General features: G+C 43.8%; 1 protein-coding gene across 3 annotated transcripts in view; it reads right to left on the bottom strand.

Annotated features, from left to right (window-relative positions):
* RCOR1 (REST corepressor 1) overlaps positions 1 to 15143 on the bottom strand; it is a 176669-nt gene that overhangs the window by 38991 nt on the left and 122535 nt on the right. For all 3 annotated transcript variants that reach the window (XR_005024148.2, XM_036882174.2, XM_036882172.2), the window contains 5 exons: positions 11610 to 11662; positions 10029 to 10190; positions 9203 to 9321; positions 6738 to 6816; positions 3691 to 3885 (listed from right to left, as the gene is read on the bottom strand). Coding sequence is in view for 2 of the 3 variants with exons in the window: in XM_036882174.2 (XP_036738069.1) it covers positions 3691 to 3885; positions 6738 to 6816; positions 9203 to 9321; positions 10029 to 10190; positions 11610 to 11662 (608 nt within the window). In the remaining variant the exon portion in view is untranslated. The remainder of the gene's footprint in view (positions 1 to 3690; positions 3886 to 6737; positions 6817 to 9202; positions 9322 to 10028; positions 10191 to 11609; positions 11663 to 15143) is intronic.

The raw sequence follows: 15143 nt of genomic DNA on the forward strand, positions 1-15143 counted from the left end.
CAGAGGAACTGAACAGACAGTTCTCCAAAGAAATACAGATGGCCAACAGACACATGAAAAGATGCTCCACATCGCTAATTATCAGAGAAATGCAAATTAAAACCACAATGAGGTATCACCTCACACCAGTAAGGATGGCTACCATCCAAAAGACAAACAACAACAAATGTTGGCGAGGTTGTGGAGAAAGGGGAACCCTCCTACACTGCTGGTGGGAATGTAAATTAATTCAACCATTGTGGAAAGCAGTATGGAGGTTCCTCAAAATCTCAAAATAGACTTACCATTTGACCCAGGAATTCCACTCCTAGGAATTTACCCTAAGAATGCAGCAGCCAAGTTTGAAAAAGACATATGCACCCCTATGTTTATCGCAGCACTATTTACAATAGCCAAGAAATGGAAGCAACCTAAGTGTCCATCAGTAGATGAATGGATAAAGAAGATGTGGTACATATACACAATGGAATATTATTGAGCCATAAGAAGAAAACAAATCCTACCATTTGCAACAACATGGATGGAGCTAGAGGGTATTATGCTCAGTGAAATAAGCTAAGCGGAGAAAGAGAAATACCAAGTGATTTCACTCATCTGTGGAGTATAAGAACAAAGGAAAAACTGAAGGAACAAAACCGCAGCAGAATCACAGAACCCAAGAATGGACTAACAGGCACCAAAGGGAAAGGGACTTGGGAGGATGGGTGGGTAGGGAGGGATAAGGGGGGGAAGAAGAAAGGGGGTATTATGATTAGCATGCATAATGGGGGGTGGGGGGAGAAAGGGGAGGGCTGTACAACACGGAGAAGACAAGTAGTGACTCCACAACATTTTGCTATGCTGATGGGCAGTGACTGTAAAGGGGTTTGTGGGGGGGACCTGATATAGGGGAGAGTCTAGTAAACATAATATTCTTCATGTAGTTGTAGATTAATGATAACAAAAAAAAAAATAAGAAAGAAAGAAAAGGGGGATTACTCCCTGATAAGATAAAACTAACTGCAAATCACCAATTAATGCATGCTTTAAATATCCTTAATTTTGATCATTTAAAGGGTGTCAGATGATCAGCTATGGAAGTACATTTTTCTGATAATATTCCTTTCTCTTAAAAAAAAAAAAAAAGCCGTTCCTGTGTGGTGATCTCCAATAAGTTCTTCACAATGGTATAAAGGGCATGTCAAAGTGTGGGCAAAGGGTTTGTTTGTGTTTATACAGAGGATCAAAGCCTAATTTCGCTACCCAGAAAATGAATTAAGATGCGATATGAAGAAGAACTTCCAACATCAGCACTCTCTGGAAGAGTTATACCAGAAGATGATTATCAAAAAACCTCAACAAAGATCCAGGCGATGCTGCAGTTGTAGCTGCATTCATCCCACCGGTTCCTGGACTTGCCATGGGAATGAAGAAGGAGATATCTAAGCTGGCCTGTGCATACAGTAAAACAACAAATTTGACTGGATCTATACTGTCGGAACACAACCAAGAATTAGGAGAAGTGCAAGCTGCAGCGCTCCAAAATCGTGTGACTACAGACTATCTACTGTTAAAAGAACACATGGGATGTGAACAGTCCCCAGGAATGTGTTGTTTTAATTTGTCTGATTTTTCTCAAACTATTCAAACTCAGTTAGACAATATCCATCATATCATTGATAAGTTTTCACAAATGCCTAGGGTACCTAACTGGTTTTCTTGGTTTCACTGGATATGGCTGGTAATTGTAGGTCTGCTTTGGTTATGTAGCTGTATTCCTATTATGTTAATGTGTGCACGCAATTTAATTAGTAGTTTAAAACCTATACATGCTGAAGTTACTCTACAAGAAGATATATCAAAGAAATAATCAATCTTCCCATGTTTTCTTCCATCTGCTACTTCTGTAGCTTTTCTTCTTCCTTCCTAATTACAACCCTTAAATAGAATTTGTGCCTCATATCGAAATTACCAAGTATCATAATTCTTCCAAGTGGTAAAGACATCTCAAGACAAATGCTGGGCATAGAAGCCACAGGGCATAAATCTGCAAAGAAGCAAAAAGCTAACCTTTTCAAACAATATTGCTTCTCTCTCACTTACCAACTATACATTTCCCTGTATGGCCCCGGAAAATGACTGGTTAGCCAGAGACGGGTAAGATTCCTCAAGGGAGGAACAACCTAAGACAGGCACAGTCGCAGGGGGGCCATCAGGTGAGAAATTGGGGATCAACAGAGGTGAGGCTTAGAACCTCACCCCCCCTGTTCTGAGAGAAATCTTCTGCATACGTGGATGTTTTATTGCCCTGGTCTAGCTTGGATTAACACATAGTCTACAGGCACACACCTGATAATCTACATTTGCCCTCTTACAGCACTAAACTATGTTTTCTACCTTTATCTTGCATCTACCTACCACTTCAGCATTTTATTAAAAATAAAAATAATAATAATAATAATGGAGAAATGTGGGATTCACATATAAATCAAGTATAAAAATCAAACAAATAATCATAATTGACCTGATTGTTTATAGTTCATGATGCGTGATCAAAACCGAAAGTTTCTGTGATGACTGCCCTTGCACTGTTCACCATGTAAGAACTTATTCACTATGTAAGAACTTGTTCGTTATGCTTCAGAAGATTGGAGACTGTTGAGAAATAGGCTTGGGGTTGATTAATGACTGTGCATTGAGTCCCCTATACAGAATTTTATTGTATCCATTTGATCAATAAATATGAGAGATGCCCTCTCAAAAAAAAAAGAGAGTGAAAAGGCAAGCCTCACAATGGGAAAAAGGGGCAATTCTCCCATAATTTGGCAATGCCTGGAGACATTTCTGTTGTGTGGGGGTGGGGCAGGCACCGCGTGGGGAAAGGCCGGAGGCCACTAGACATCTTACAAAGCACAGAACTTCCCCAAATGTCCATTGTGCTACAGTCAGGAGACCCCCATGCAGTGGGAGCAAAATGCACATAAACACACAGCCACTTTGAAGAGCCGCTCCGCACGGTCTCCTACCGCCGTCCCGCTCCGGAGCGCGGCTGAATGAGGCAAGCGCGCGCACCAGGAGTCTCACCAAGAACGCTCACACCAATGACTTGTAGTGGCCAAAAATGGAAAGAAACAACCCAAACATCTACTAACAGTAAAACAGCTAAGCTGTCAAGTATTTATACAGTGAGAAAGCACTAGAGCTCTACACTGCATGGATAGACCTCACATGTTGAATCAAAGCCAGACATAACAGAAAGCGCATCATATGATTTTGTTTATGTAATACCCAAAATTGGAGGGAAAATAACATGAAAATAAAACTCTTTTAGAAGTCAGAATAGTGGCCACCTCCAGGGAAAAGCCGGGCAGCGGCTGAGGGGCACAAGGGAAGCCTCTGCGGCAGCGGGGCTCCTGAGGGGGGCGGGGCCGGAGGCGGAGGTGGGCGGGGCCCGGAGGCGGCTGCCCTTCCCGCCGCAGACAGGGGCCCCCGGGCCGTGTCCTCACGGGGAAGACCACCGAGAGGTACACACATTGATTTATATACATGAACTTCGATTTCCAAGTTGATTTAAGGAAAATCGCTAGGCCAGTTCAGCTCCTTAGGAACAAAATGCCCTTTTGAGATTTGGGGAAGAAAACTTCCAGGTGGGTGACAACACGACAGTTCTCAAGCACAGGCCCCTCTGCCGCCCAGACAGCCGACGGGTACCTGTCGTTTGATCGAGACCAGCTCCATGTCTAGTTGTCTCAGCACCGTGGTGGCAGCGGTGGCATTGGCAGAAACGGCCTCCACATCTTCTTGAGAAAGAAACATTCCTTTTGGGGGCTTCCTTTTGGCTCTATTCTTAGCTTGTGCACTATGCTTTTCTTTTTTGATCTGAGGAACTGTTTCGGTAGGGGGCACCTGCACGATACACATATTTGATAAGTGAGACTCTAAAAAGCATTGAAATGCCCATTGAACAGTGATAAGCTATTTCTTCAGCATGGCTTCAAACGATCTAAGATAAACAGCAGGCCAAATCATAATCACCATCTACAAATCCCAATGGGGCTTAACAGACAGAAACACTGGCTACTGAATTCTGGCTTCCGAGTGGACTCCACTTCCTCCTTGCACAGACTCGCCCTTGTCCTGTCACTTCAGGACTCTGACAACTAGCGTTCTCGGCTGCCCGCAGCAGTGCAGGAGAGAAACACCTGTACTCTCCTCCGGGGCGGCTGTGTATATGAGTGAGGATTCCATCCTAACGGTCCCCAGCAATTTAGATGGACATGTGACCACAGAGAGAAAAAAGCAAAAAGTGACTCAGCACCTGTATAAAGATCATTTAAAATTATTTATAATTTAAATTATAATTATTTATAATTTAAATAAATATAAGACATATAAGATGTAATATATAAAGGCAAATATACAAAACATAAACATAAAATATATATAAATATTTAAAGAAGTTTACAAAGATCAAAAAAACTTCACTTTGAAACTAACTTTTTTTACACACCTTTTTTTGGGGGATGATGCTTAACTTTCAGGGCAATTGTGTAACTTGCTTCAAAAATATATGCTGTCATTTTCAAATGCACGACTGCTGTTAATTTTTAAGTGTGTTCTCTAAAACCAAAACCTTCGAAAATGAAATGCGGTAAAATCTTGACAAGGAAAGGATGATGTCTTACTAGTAACCATTTTAAGAACAAGAAATTTTTGTAATCGTTCATTATCTCATCTTGTTAGTGTATTAACACTTGCTGATAAAGCTAAAATATGTTCAGGACTTCTGCTTCACATTTCAAAATACTGAGATAAAAACCCTATGCAAACTATGAAGGGACCGATAAGTTCTTGAGCAAGTGGTATTAAACAACACACAAAAATATTAGTGTAGTAGACAATAAACTATGTTCTGTAACAGCACTATGCTGTTTAGTAAGGTCACCCGTTAACCATGTGTCTACTTTAACAACATTTTAGTATGCAAAGAAACTAAAATTTAACCACTTATTTTTTTGAATTCAGAAACTAAGCTATAAATAAGAATTACAGAAATCAACATAAAATGGAGCCTTTCTCTTTCAATTAAAACTTTCCACTGAAGAACCTAATAAACAAAAATGCATCAAAACAAAGCTTAATAAAAACTGCAAGCACAGCCTGACCCCCCAAACACTAATCTGGCTGACCCTTAAAGTAACCTTGCTATATGGGCATTCATATAAACCAGTGGCACAAGTGCCATCCAGAACCAACCAGCAGTGTCAGCTCAGTGAGGTACACCATGCCAAGGGAGCACGAGGTGCACCCAGGGCACTCCGACTCAGCGGTTTGACTTCCAAAAATTAATTCAAATGGAAAAAGTTAAGGACACAAATATTTAGTTATGAGAGCAGCATTGTTTATAATAGCAAAAAGCAGAGGGAAAAAAAAACATAAGATTAACTCAATTACAAAAGGATGGAGTAATACATAGCTGTACATAGATATTTGACATAAAAATATGTTCACAGCAGAGTTAACATAAAGTTATTTAAAAATTGTACATTAAGATCCTATTTTGTATTTTTTTAAGTGAATATACATTCAGAATTATGTATATAGGCATAAATTGCAAGTCACCAAGATGTTAACAATGATTATTGATGACACTATTGTAAATCATTTTCATTTTCTCCTGTTTATTTAGCTTTCCTCCTTTATCTATAAAAAGCATGTATTATTGATATAATTTTAAAATTTAGGTATATCTAACCCCTTTTGTTTTCCACACCTAGAAGACCTGTTCTCATACTTCAGAACCTTTTAAGATAGAGAACCCTTTGAGATTTTCCTGAAACTGTAGAAAGTGTCTCCAGAAAAACATATGAACACATGTAAAAGTCACATCCACACTGGGATTCAATACCCAGCGGGGGCTGGGAACTGAGGGCACCTGGGAGCTGTGCGGCCCCTTCCTCCCAGTGCTGTGGCAGGTCGCATCTGGACCTGGACGGGGCAGGGTTCCCAGCCTGTGCCACAAGAGCCTTGGGGATCACACTTAGACTTTATCTGGTTTCTATGAATGGGCAAAATAATCCAAGACTACAACTCCCATTTCAAAAGGCTGATGAGATTGTGCAGACATCCCATTGTTCTGAGTGGACAGTTTACAACAAAAAAGTTATAAATATACAAAAAAAAAGGTCATACATAATTTTAGGGATTCGTGGGCTCCTTAAATCTAGAGACTAAAAGCCTCTAGCATGATTTTTAGGATATGAGAGATTACAAATTCCCAGTGTGTGTGACTCGCCCTTGTGTACCCTACACTGTTGGCCCTGAGTGACGGGAGGGTCTGTGCCGGGTAGGTCAGCTCTCTGTGGCCCCTAGTGACCCAGAGTGTGCAGACCTGCAGGGCCGGCCAGAATGAGCAGCGAGCCCAGGGAGACTGAGAGCACAGCCAGGCTCTGGCCTGGCCCTCGCCAGCACTGTGTTCTAACCTACTGAGCAGAGGGTTCAGGAAAAAGGCGGCAAGGCCTGCTCACCCTGACGAAGCCCTGACCCCTTAATGATACTTGTCCCTTTAAGGCTTCCTTTACTCACATTTCTTGGCAAATAAAGTTCTAAGTTCTATAGAGCAAAGTTAGGACTGCTTAAAGTCTTCTCATGATGCCTTGTACATACAATTTAATATATTAAAATAGAATAAAGAATGTTTTACTTATGGACCTAGTAACAAAATGTATTTGCCTAAAGAGTACTAGGGAAAAAAATACCTCCTTTTTGCTTTCCTTGTTTTGATCAATCTCAATGTCAATGGGGTTATTTCCATTTGTTTCTTCCAGTTCATCCTCACTGGAAGACAAGAACAAGTTACTCAAAGATTGTTTTGTAATAATTCTACTTAATATACAAACATGAGCAATAAATTGATTTAATGACAGGTTGGTATATGTTTTCAGACTGGTGAGATAAAACCATTTTACAATTCAAATAAAAGAATACCAATTCCACAGTTCTTTTAGTCTAAATGAAAAAAGTAAACTACTAAAATAAGTTTGTAACTCCCAAACCAGCCTTGAAGACTGTTGCTTTATATTTATAAAGTGTTTACTCTCAACTGAAATACAAACGTAAGACCTTTCCTTTACTCCCCACAGGCGTCTAGTGGAGGACGGGGCATGACCACCAGACACACTGAGCAGCTGCCCGAGCAGGTCTCCCTACAAGGGGAGCAGCCTCGACGGCCAGGGAAGCCGCTTCCAAGTCCATCTATCTATTGACGACACACAAGTCTGGGAATGGGAGAGGTTTCCAGTAGCCTGGATAATTGGTATTTTAAAATTAAATTTGTTTTAAAAAGAACACTCATGTTGATATGGCACTTCAAGCACTTTGGTTTCTATCCTTCCTTGAAGTGTTTCTTATTTAAAAAAAGAAAAGAACAGAACTCTGTAGCAGTTAGGACCTTCATCACTAAGAGAGAGGAAACAGGCTGGGAGAGGCCGATCGGCCTGCCCAGTCCACCCCAGTGTGCCCGGTCCACCCCAGTGTGCCCAGTTACAGCTGACTGAACCGAGCGGCAGCAGGACACGCAGGCCTTGGATGGCAGCGCCCACCGCGTTTCAGGGATCCTCCCCAGGCCACCAGGCCCGCTGTGCCATACCTGCCCCCCCTCCCAGGGGCCCAGGTAGTGAGAGGCCCTGGCCGAGGAGAGAGTGCCCAAGAGGAGAGGGGACCAGGGTGGGCCTGTCCGAGCCCATGCCGTGACCTCCACAGGCGAGTCCCGTTGGGCGGGCAGCCCTGCCTCCGCGCTGTGCCTGGCCGGCGACACCACCCCTGTGCACTTGACAGTGGTGCGGGATACCCGGGAGAGGCAGGGAGCGGTTCTCAGCACCCTCGGTAGTAACACACAGAAAGGCCCCTGGACAGTGAGAAGGGGGGTGCATCAGCTGGTGCTCGTCTTGTTTCATTTTCCAGGACACAAATCCCAATCTATTTTTTTTTTATTCTGGCTTGAGCTTAGCTGACTGCACCTGCTTACAGTACTAGGCTTAACTTATAAACACTACACCAGACCTGACATAAAATGGAAAAAACAATTTTAATCAAAAGTTGCAACACTAATCACAAGTTCAGTAGTGTTTGCTGCTTTTCTCTGGTCCCTGAGTACAGATCCATAAATAGACCCACTAAGCTTGCAGGCTACAGACCAAAAACCACGCAGATGTGGCAAAGCCATCAACCCCACACTCCAGCAGTTGGGAAGAGCTCCAGAGATGTTTTCAGCACACTCGCACTTCACAGTTAGGCCCAGAGATTTGAATTCTCCAAAAGTAATCCTCAACTCTCAATCTGCTCCCACATGTTAATCTCTTTCATTTGAAATCATAAAACACTCTCCTGAGATGGGCCATGGAGAGAATATCATTTATCCTCTTTCATTTTATCTTCTATTGTTAATTTATAAAAATAACATTATAGGAAGTATGGAAAATACAATTTTAGAAAGCCACCTATATTCCTACCAACCTAACACAAAAGCCGTTACGCCTGTATGTGCCACCCTCCGGATGGACGTGCAGCGTCTTCAGTCCGAGCTGAGGAAACAGCGGCCTGGGGCAGGAGCGCGGGGACCCCGCCTGCCTGTGAGCACTCGGAGGAGCCCCCGGGCCCAGACGAGGGCCTTCTGCGGCGAGCACAGGGCCACGTCCGTCCTCAGGGAAGACTGAGGGGGTGGTGGCTGGGGTACATCCTGCTCAGAAAGCGATTCTCAAACTAACATCCTTATTAAGAAATCACCTCCTTCTCTCACACACACACACAGAACAGATGGTCAAAAGGGAGGAATGAAACCTAAACTGTTCGGCCATCTTTTAATATAGCAAATACAACAACATGTCAAACGAATCTCGTATAAGCATACGAAATAAATGCCAACCTAGGATATATTCCTTTTTATTGAAAAGGAAACATCCTTAAAGGGCAGAGAATATGTGGAAAGTTCGCTCACTCAAAATGGACATCCACTGAGTGCAGGAAGAGCGTGGGGAGAAAAAACACCCAAAGGGAACAACACCTGTTCACACAGTTCACAAACATTCAGCCACAGAGTATCCGTGCAAGTCCTGGTCCCACCAGGAAGGGGCTGGGGACACCCGGCCTCTCCACCTTTCCTCCTCGTGCCCACCAGCTCTCGGAAGTTCTACGGACCCAAAAGGGGGCCCAGGGGTGTCCTGACCTTTCCTCCCGCTCCCGTTTCTGCTTCCGAGCATGGCGATCCATCACACTGGTCTTGGTCCTCGTCTTCTTCCAAGAGTAGTAAAATTTCACCAGACTTGCTATAGATTTATCAGGAAGCTAAGTAAATAGAAAATGAGTTGGTTTAGATTTAAAGCTAATCTTTAAAAATCACATGTGCTTATTAGACACACTTAACAAGGATCACTCTCACATACTCAGAAATGCCTGTCACAGCCCTTTTTCTATGTTAAGGAAAAAATTCATAAAAGAACTCTTATCAATACATTTCCAAATTACTGAAGTTTGACTGTAAGTGAAACTTAGCCCATGAAAGACTGTGAAGTCAGTTTAGGATGAATCAGTTTTCACACACCTGAAATTTCTAACATAACTCTTGGGTTATTTCTGAAAATTCATTTTAGCACTAATGTAACTGTCAATGAGCTTTCATGGTAGCGGTCCACCAGACAATTCAAAAGATAGGCAGACTTCTCCCAGGCAGACAGGTGCCAGGATGCTCCACTTTATCAAATAACCATCTGAGATCCCTTCTGTGGGACTAATCTCAGGCATCCCAACCAGAGGGACTGGGATGGCAGCTGAGAAAGGGGGCTGAACCACAGCTTTCAGGCCGGGAAGTGCTGGGAAGGCTCCACTCCTATGGCTGGGGGCCTCTCATCCACCGAGCAGCGTGCAGCGAGCTGCTTTTCCTACAGGGAGGTGTAGGGAACACGAGGATATGCCTTGCAGGCAATATTTCTATGTCTCCTGCACACCTGGGGGGACAGACAGATGACAAAGCAGCAATGGTCTCATCCACTTACCATTTGTTGGATTCTATGAAAAGTCTTCCCGTGAAAACTAAAAGCTTGTTCAAATAAAACCTTATCTTCCACAGTCCACTCATCTGGGAAGGGGGTAAAGTTGGGCAAATCAGCCAGTGATTTTTCGATGTTGTGCTTGTGCCAAAAAAGCATCCCGAGAGCCTAGAAAAGCATGATCAGTAAAATTCTAGACCAAAGGCGTGGATGAAACATTGCAATGGAAATGAGGTTGGTGAAAGTAGGGCGTGTACTTCTTTGTACCCAGACAGATGAGCAAACAACTAACTCATACAGACAGCTGGGTGGTAGACACTGATACATACCCTTTTGTGCACTAACCCTTATCTCACAAACCCTGAGATAAAGTCCGTTATCCTCGCTTCTCAGAATGTGGAGGGCCTGAGATATTAAGTGACTCCTCAGGCATACCATGCTGGTAGGAGGAGGAGCGGTGTGACTCCAGGGCCTGCGCCCGGGGATATGAGGGCAGAGCAACTCATAAAGGCACTCAACTGTTTGGTTCATCCTTTCTAAAAAACTCAAATATAAACACTCCATTCCAGCTCAGAAAGGAAAAAAAAAACCAAATGGGTGCAGAATAAATCAAATGAGAAATGAGATAACTCAGGAATACTCTCCTGAGAAAACTTCCTTTACTAAAATTCTAAAGAGAAAATGATCATACTTTTAAAGACCAGAATCTTTAAAATTTCATACAAGTCTATTTAGTAATTACCCAATAATATGTTGTCTACATTTTTCTAAATAGATTTAAAAATTGACCATTTTCTGAGCAACCTCGTGAAGTTCATGAGTAGGATTTGAAAAAAAAAAAGCAGCATACACTTCTTGCTTTGCACAATTCTTGAGCTGCCTTACCGTGACCAGCTTGCCTAACAGTATTCTCTACTAGAGAAGAGTAAGTAAAAGTTAGGCCAAGTCTACCTAAGCTGAATGAGTAGGACCCTCAGTCTTGGGATAAATGAGAAATACTAGTAACTGTCAGGCTGTAGAATCTAGCATGCCAAGGAGGGCACTGCGCCATCTTGCTGTGCTCGTTGCTGAGACGGTAACTAGAAATCAAGAGAGGGCAGACCTAAGGTGTCATCACACATCTGGAAACAAATTAATCTTGTGGATTTCTCATTGAGGCTCCAAACAATTTTTGAAAGAAAACCTTAGTCAAATTTCACAACCTGATAGTGATTCAAAACAGTATTAAAACACTGTAGGCTGAATGTGACAACACGAGTCAGGACAGAACCATCACACAAACACAAGAAAAGCTAACAAATCACACACTGAAATAAGAAGGCATTACACCCAGTGTCCCACACCTTAGAACTGCTGCTGCCTTAAATGTTGCAGACCTACAAAAATATACAGATGCTTTTCAAGTCAAAGGGCCCTATAAGCTTCATCTCAACAAGTAAACAGGGAACCAGAGGTTTATGTAACACTGCTGGTAACTACCACAACATTGCTAATGAGGAGACACTGCTACTCAACACAGAGAACAAGAACAATTTAATGTATTGGCTAAAAAACCCATTTGGAACAAGAAGAAAACCATGTCATTACCTGTTCCATGTTGTAACCATGCTTCTCCTTAGCGATGGCAATGTACTCATCCACTAAAAAACAAGACAAGAGGCCAGTAAACAAGCTGAGGGGGAGAGAGCAGCCTACGGGCATTACAATTACGGATGTGTCTGCATTTCAAGTAGGCCATGCACAGGAATAAAAATAAAGGCCAGTAATAAAACAGAATCATATGATATGATCCCATTATGGATCTCACATACATACATTCCACAGAGAAATGGCTGAAAATAAACTCAAATATTAACAGTACTTATGTCTGGATGGTGAGATTATGATTTTTTTTTAGGTTGGTCCTACTTAAAATTTTCTATGATTAAACAAGTATCTTGGTCCTCTGAAAAATTACTATTTAGAAGTTACATAGAAATCATAAAGAAATATTAAATTGTGTTTGTTTTTAGTCTCAGTTGAGGCTGAAGAACAAGAAACCAGTTTAATGTTAAAAAAAAAATCTAAGAGACAACTAACGTGAACCAACACCCGTCATTTGCTTTCAAACTGCACCACGAGGTGGCAGGTGCAGCTTCCCAGCACCAAGGCGACACCAAGGGGAACTGCCACCCCCAAAGACGAGTGCACTTTTTCTTGGCATTTTCTAGTGTTTCTTCCAGAAAAATAAGAGACTACTAATCACGGCACTTACTTGTAGCCAAGTGTGACTTTTCTTTATAAATCATACCACAAGCTCAAGCAACAACAGACCAAACTGCACAGAACTTAGTGAAACCAACAGTAAAATTCCCACCTGCGTTTCCATTTCCCCAAATTCCACTGTCCAGGCACAACACGCCAACAGCGTTGGGGAAACGGGTTGAGTGGCTCCCTTGCCCACTGTTACACAGGCATAAACAGAGGACACCTAATAAATACCAGGCCTTCTGCTTAAGCAACCTATTCTATCACACAACTAGCTCACCTTTCCTAAAACAGTACCACAACTAACACAACCTGATCAGGAAAAAGAAATCAATTTTGAAAATTCAAACCCTTTTATCAGCATGTATTCTCAATACTAAGGGAAAAAAATTTCCAGTGACAAAATAAGAAGTCAATTTAATTCAAATAATAATTACATATAGCACAACTCTTAATTTCAATACAAAAAAACTACTTTTCTATTTTTTAACATTTAAAGTACTCACAAAACTAAATGGTTCATTCACCCAGAATATCGTAAAATTCCAATTTACCTGAGAGTCAGTGAATGACAAGATAAATGACCTTAGTTTGTCACAAAAGTTGAAACTGGAGATTTTAAAACTGCGAGAAAAAATAATAAAAAAAAACACATAAATAAATAAATAAAACTGCGAGAAAATTATTCCAAACACGCCCCTTGTTTATTACTACACAACAGGGCAATTATGCCAAGTAAGAGAAAAATGCTCTAAGGTTCTAAAATAACGCTAACATGAGGCGAGGCCGCAGGAGAAGGCTGTTCTGCCCCGTGAGCCACATGCTGCCCAAGGGGAGGCCAGGCCGGCGTGGGGTTCGCCCCGCGGCCACCTCGATGGATACGGGGACGGAACGCACATCAGGGGACAGCCAGGGAGCGGGCTGAGTCCCGGTCCATCCGCAGTGAGCTGGGGTCAACCCGGGGGTCGGCTTTCACTGTCCCCTCCTTTAATGAATACCCCAGCCTTCTGCCGGACACCCTCAGCGCTGTGAGCACGGATTTCCAGACGCCACGCTCTGCCTCGGCTGGGAGAGGAACGTGCGTTGGTGCGCACAGTCCCCGGGCAGCCAAATGCGCTGGGGGCGAGGGAGCGGGCGGCCGCAGGAGCGGGTCCTGCCCACGGCTCTCCGGGCACACGCTGTCTGTTCGGCAGCAACGGGGCCCGCGGACCCGGTCCCCACCGTCTCCAGCCAGACTAAGCTGGAGAAACCCACGGGAAACACAGGCACTCTGCACGCTACTCCATCTTCATCTGCTCTTAGTTACCAGGAAACTCGGCTGGTGGCAGCAACAGTGATAACAGGCGAAAGCTGTGGACTCCGACCAGCGCAGCTAAGGCTGGATGTAATCTCTGCCATGTTGTAAACAGCAACGTATTCTTACTACGGTGGCCTTAAAGCATGTATCTTTTAGGTTTGCATGAAGACCACCCTGGGGACTCAAATCTAAGGCAAAGAAGAAAGAACTCCAGCAAAGCCACTTAAGAAAAAGCACCTGGCGTGTCTACCAGGTGCCTCAAAGGTGTGATGAAATGATAGGCGGGGAGCCTGTACCTGTGAAAGAATTAACACCTGACACCACTAGCAGGAACAGCTCCTCACTCCTTCCACTGTCCCCAGTATTCAACAAAGATGAGACGCGCTGAATGCGTGGGGGCTGCGGTGACACACACGACGCCCACACTTAAGTTAAAGGCAGTGCAGGTCAGGTACGGAGTCACACAGACCCAGGAATGAGTTCCCGACAGTGGTGCCTGACACACGGCACACGGCACGCTCAGACCGTGTCACCCTCAGCAGTTCCCTCCCCGGCCTTCCAGGAAGCAGCTCTCGCCAGCAGGGCCGGGTCATCACCTAGTCATGAAAACCACACTGTGCCAGGGGGGGACTCCTCTCCCTCCTCACCGAATGTTCTGGAGTTAATTCAGAATAGAGTCGCCTGCACCCGCAGCGCGTGGCGGGCCTCGTCTCTCCCTGCCCTTCTCCTCACACAGGCCTCAGCACCTGTTCCCTTCACTGACCAGCGGGCCACGGCCACCTCACCTAGTTCCTAGAGTCCCCAGGGTGCTCCCCGCACCTGCCCACTCCTTTACAGAGCATGCCAGGGGCTGCTGGGAGGACGTGACGAAAATGGAAAGTGTGCATTTTTCAAAATCTCCCACATAGTTTTCTTAAGTAAAAATAGCTTTCAACCTAAAAAAATCAAATCCACTCCCAAATGCTCTCATAAAACAAAGGATAGCCAGCTACTTGGCAAAGTGGCGAAAAGGTGAAACAGGAAGGCAGGCTAGAGAGACACGAGCGACCTGAGGCAGGGGCCCTCGGGGACTCTTTCAGTACTTCTACCTCTGGCAACAATAAACGTGATTTTGCTTCTAAAAGATTAAAGTCAACCAGAGTCAATCCCAATCTGAGGGCAAGGAGCCACTGTGGGCAGCGTCAGTAAGCAAGCTGTGATCAGGACAATGCGCAAAGTCCATGTGGCTTAGGGAAATGCCTGCACCTGGGCATGTGAACCCAGCACCCTCCCCACAGCACAGGCAGCAGGACCAGGGAGTCATCTGGGTGCAAGAAGCACAGGCTTTTGCCCTGGGCAGCTGATGGCCAGAAGGAGAAGGGTCAGTCACTGAGTCCAGGTGTATCTGCTTTAAAACCAGTTCTATCATCACAAAGTGCAATATTTTAAAAGACTTGAAAATTCCTCTGGAAATAACCAAGAATTGTCTCATCTTAAACTATGATGGATAAAGACACGCATCCCTCTGATTCTTCAAGGAGCACACAGACTACACAAGCCATGGACTTTTTTTGACAAGAACTTATAATTATGGAAAG

Source organism: Manis pentadactyla, chromosome 11 (assembly GCF_030020395.1).
Source record: "Manis pentadactyla isolate mManPen7 chromosome 11, mManPen7.hap1, whole genome shotgun sequence".
In the NCBI taxonomy this organism is placed as follows: domain Eukaryota; kingdom Metazoa; phylum Chordata; class Mammalia; order Pholidota; family Manidae; genus Manis; species Manis pentadactyla.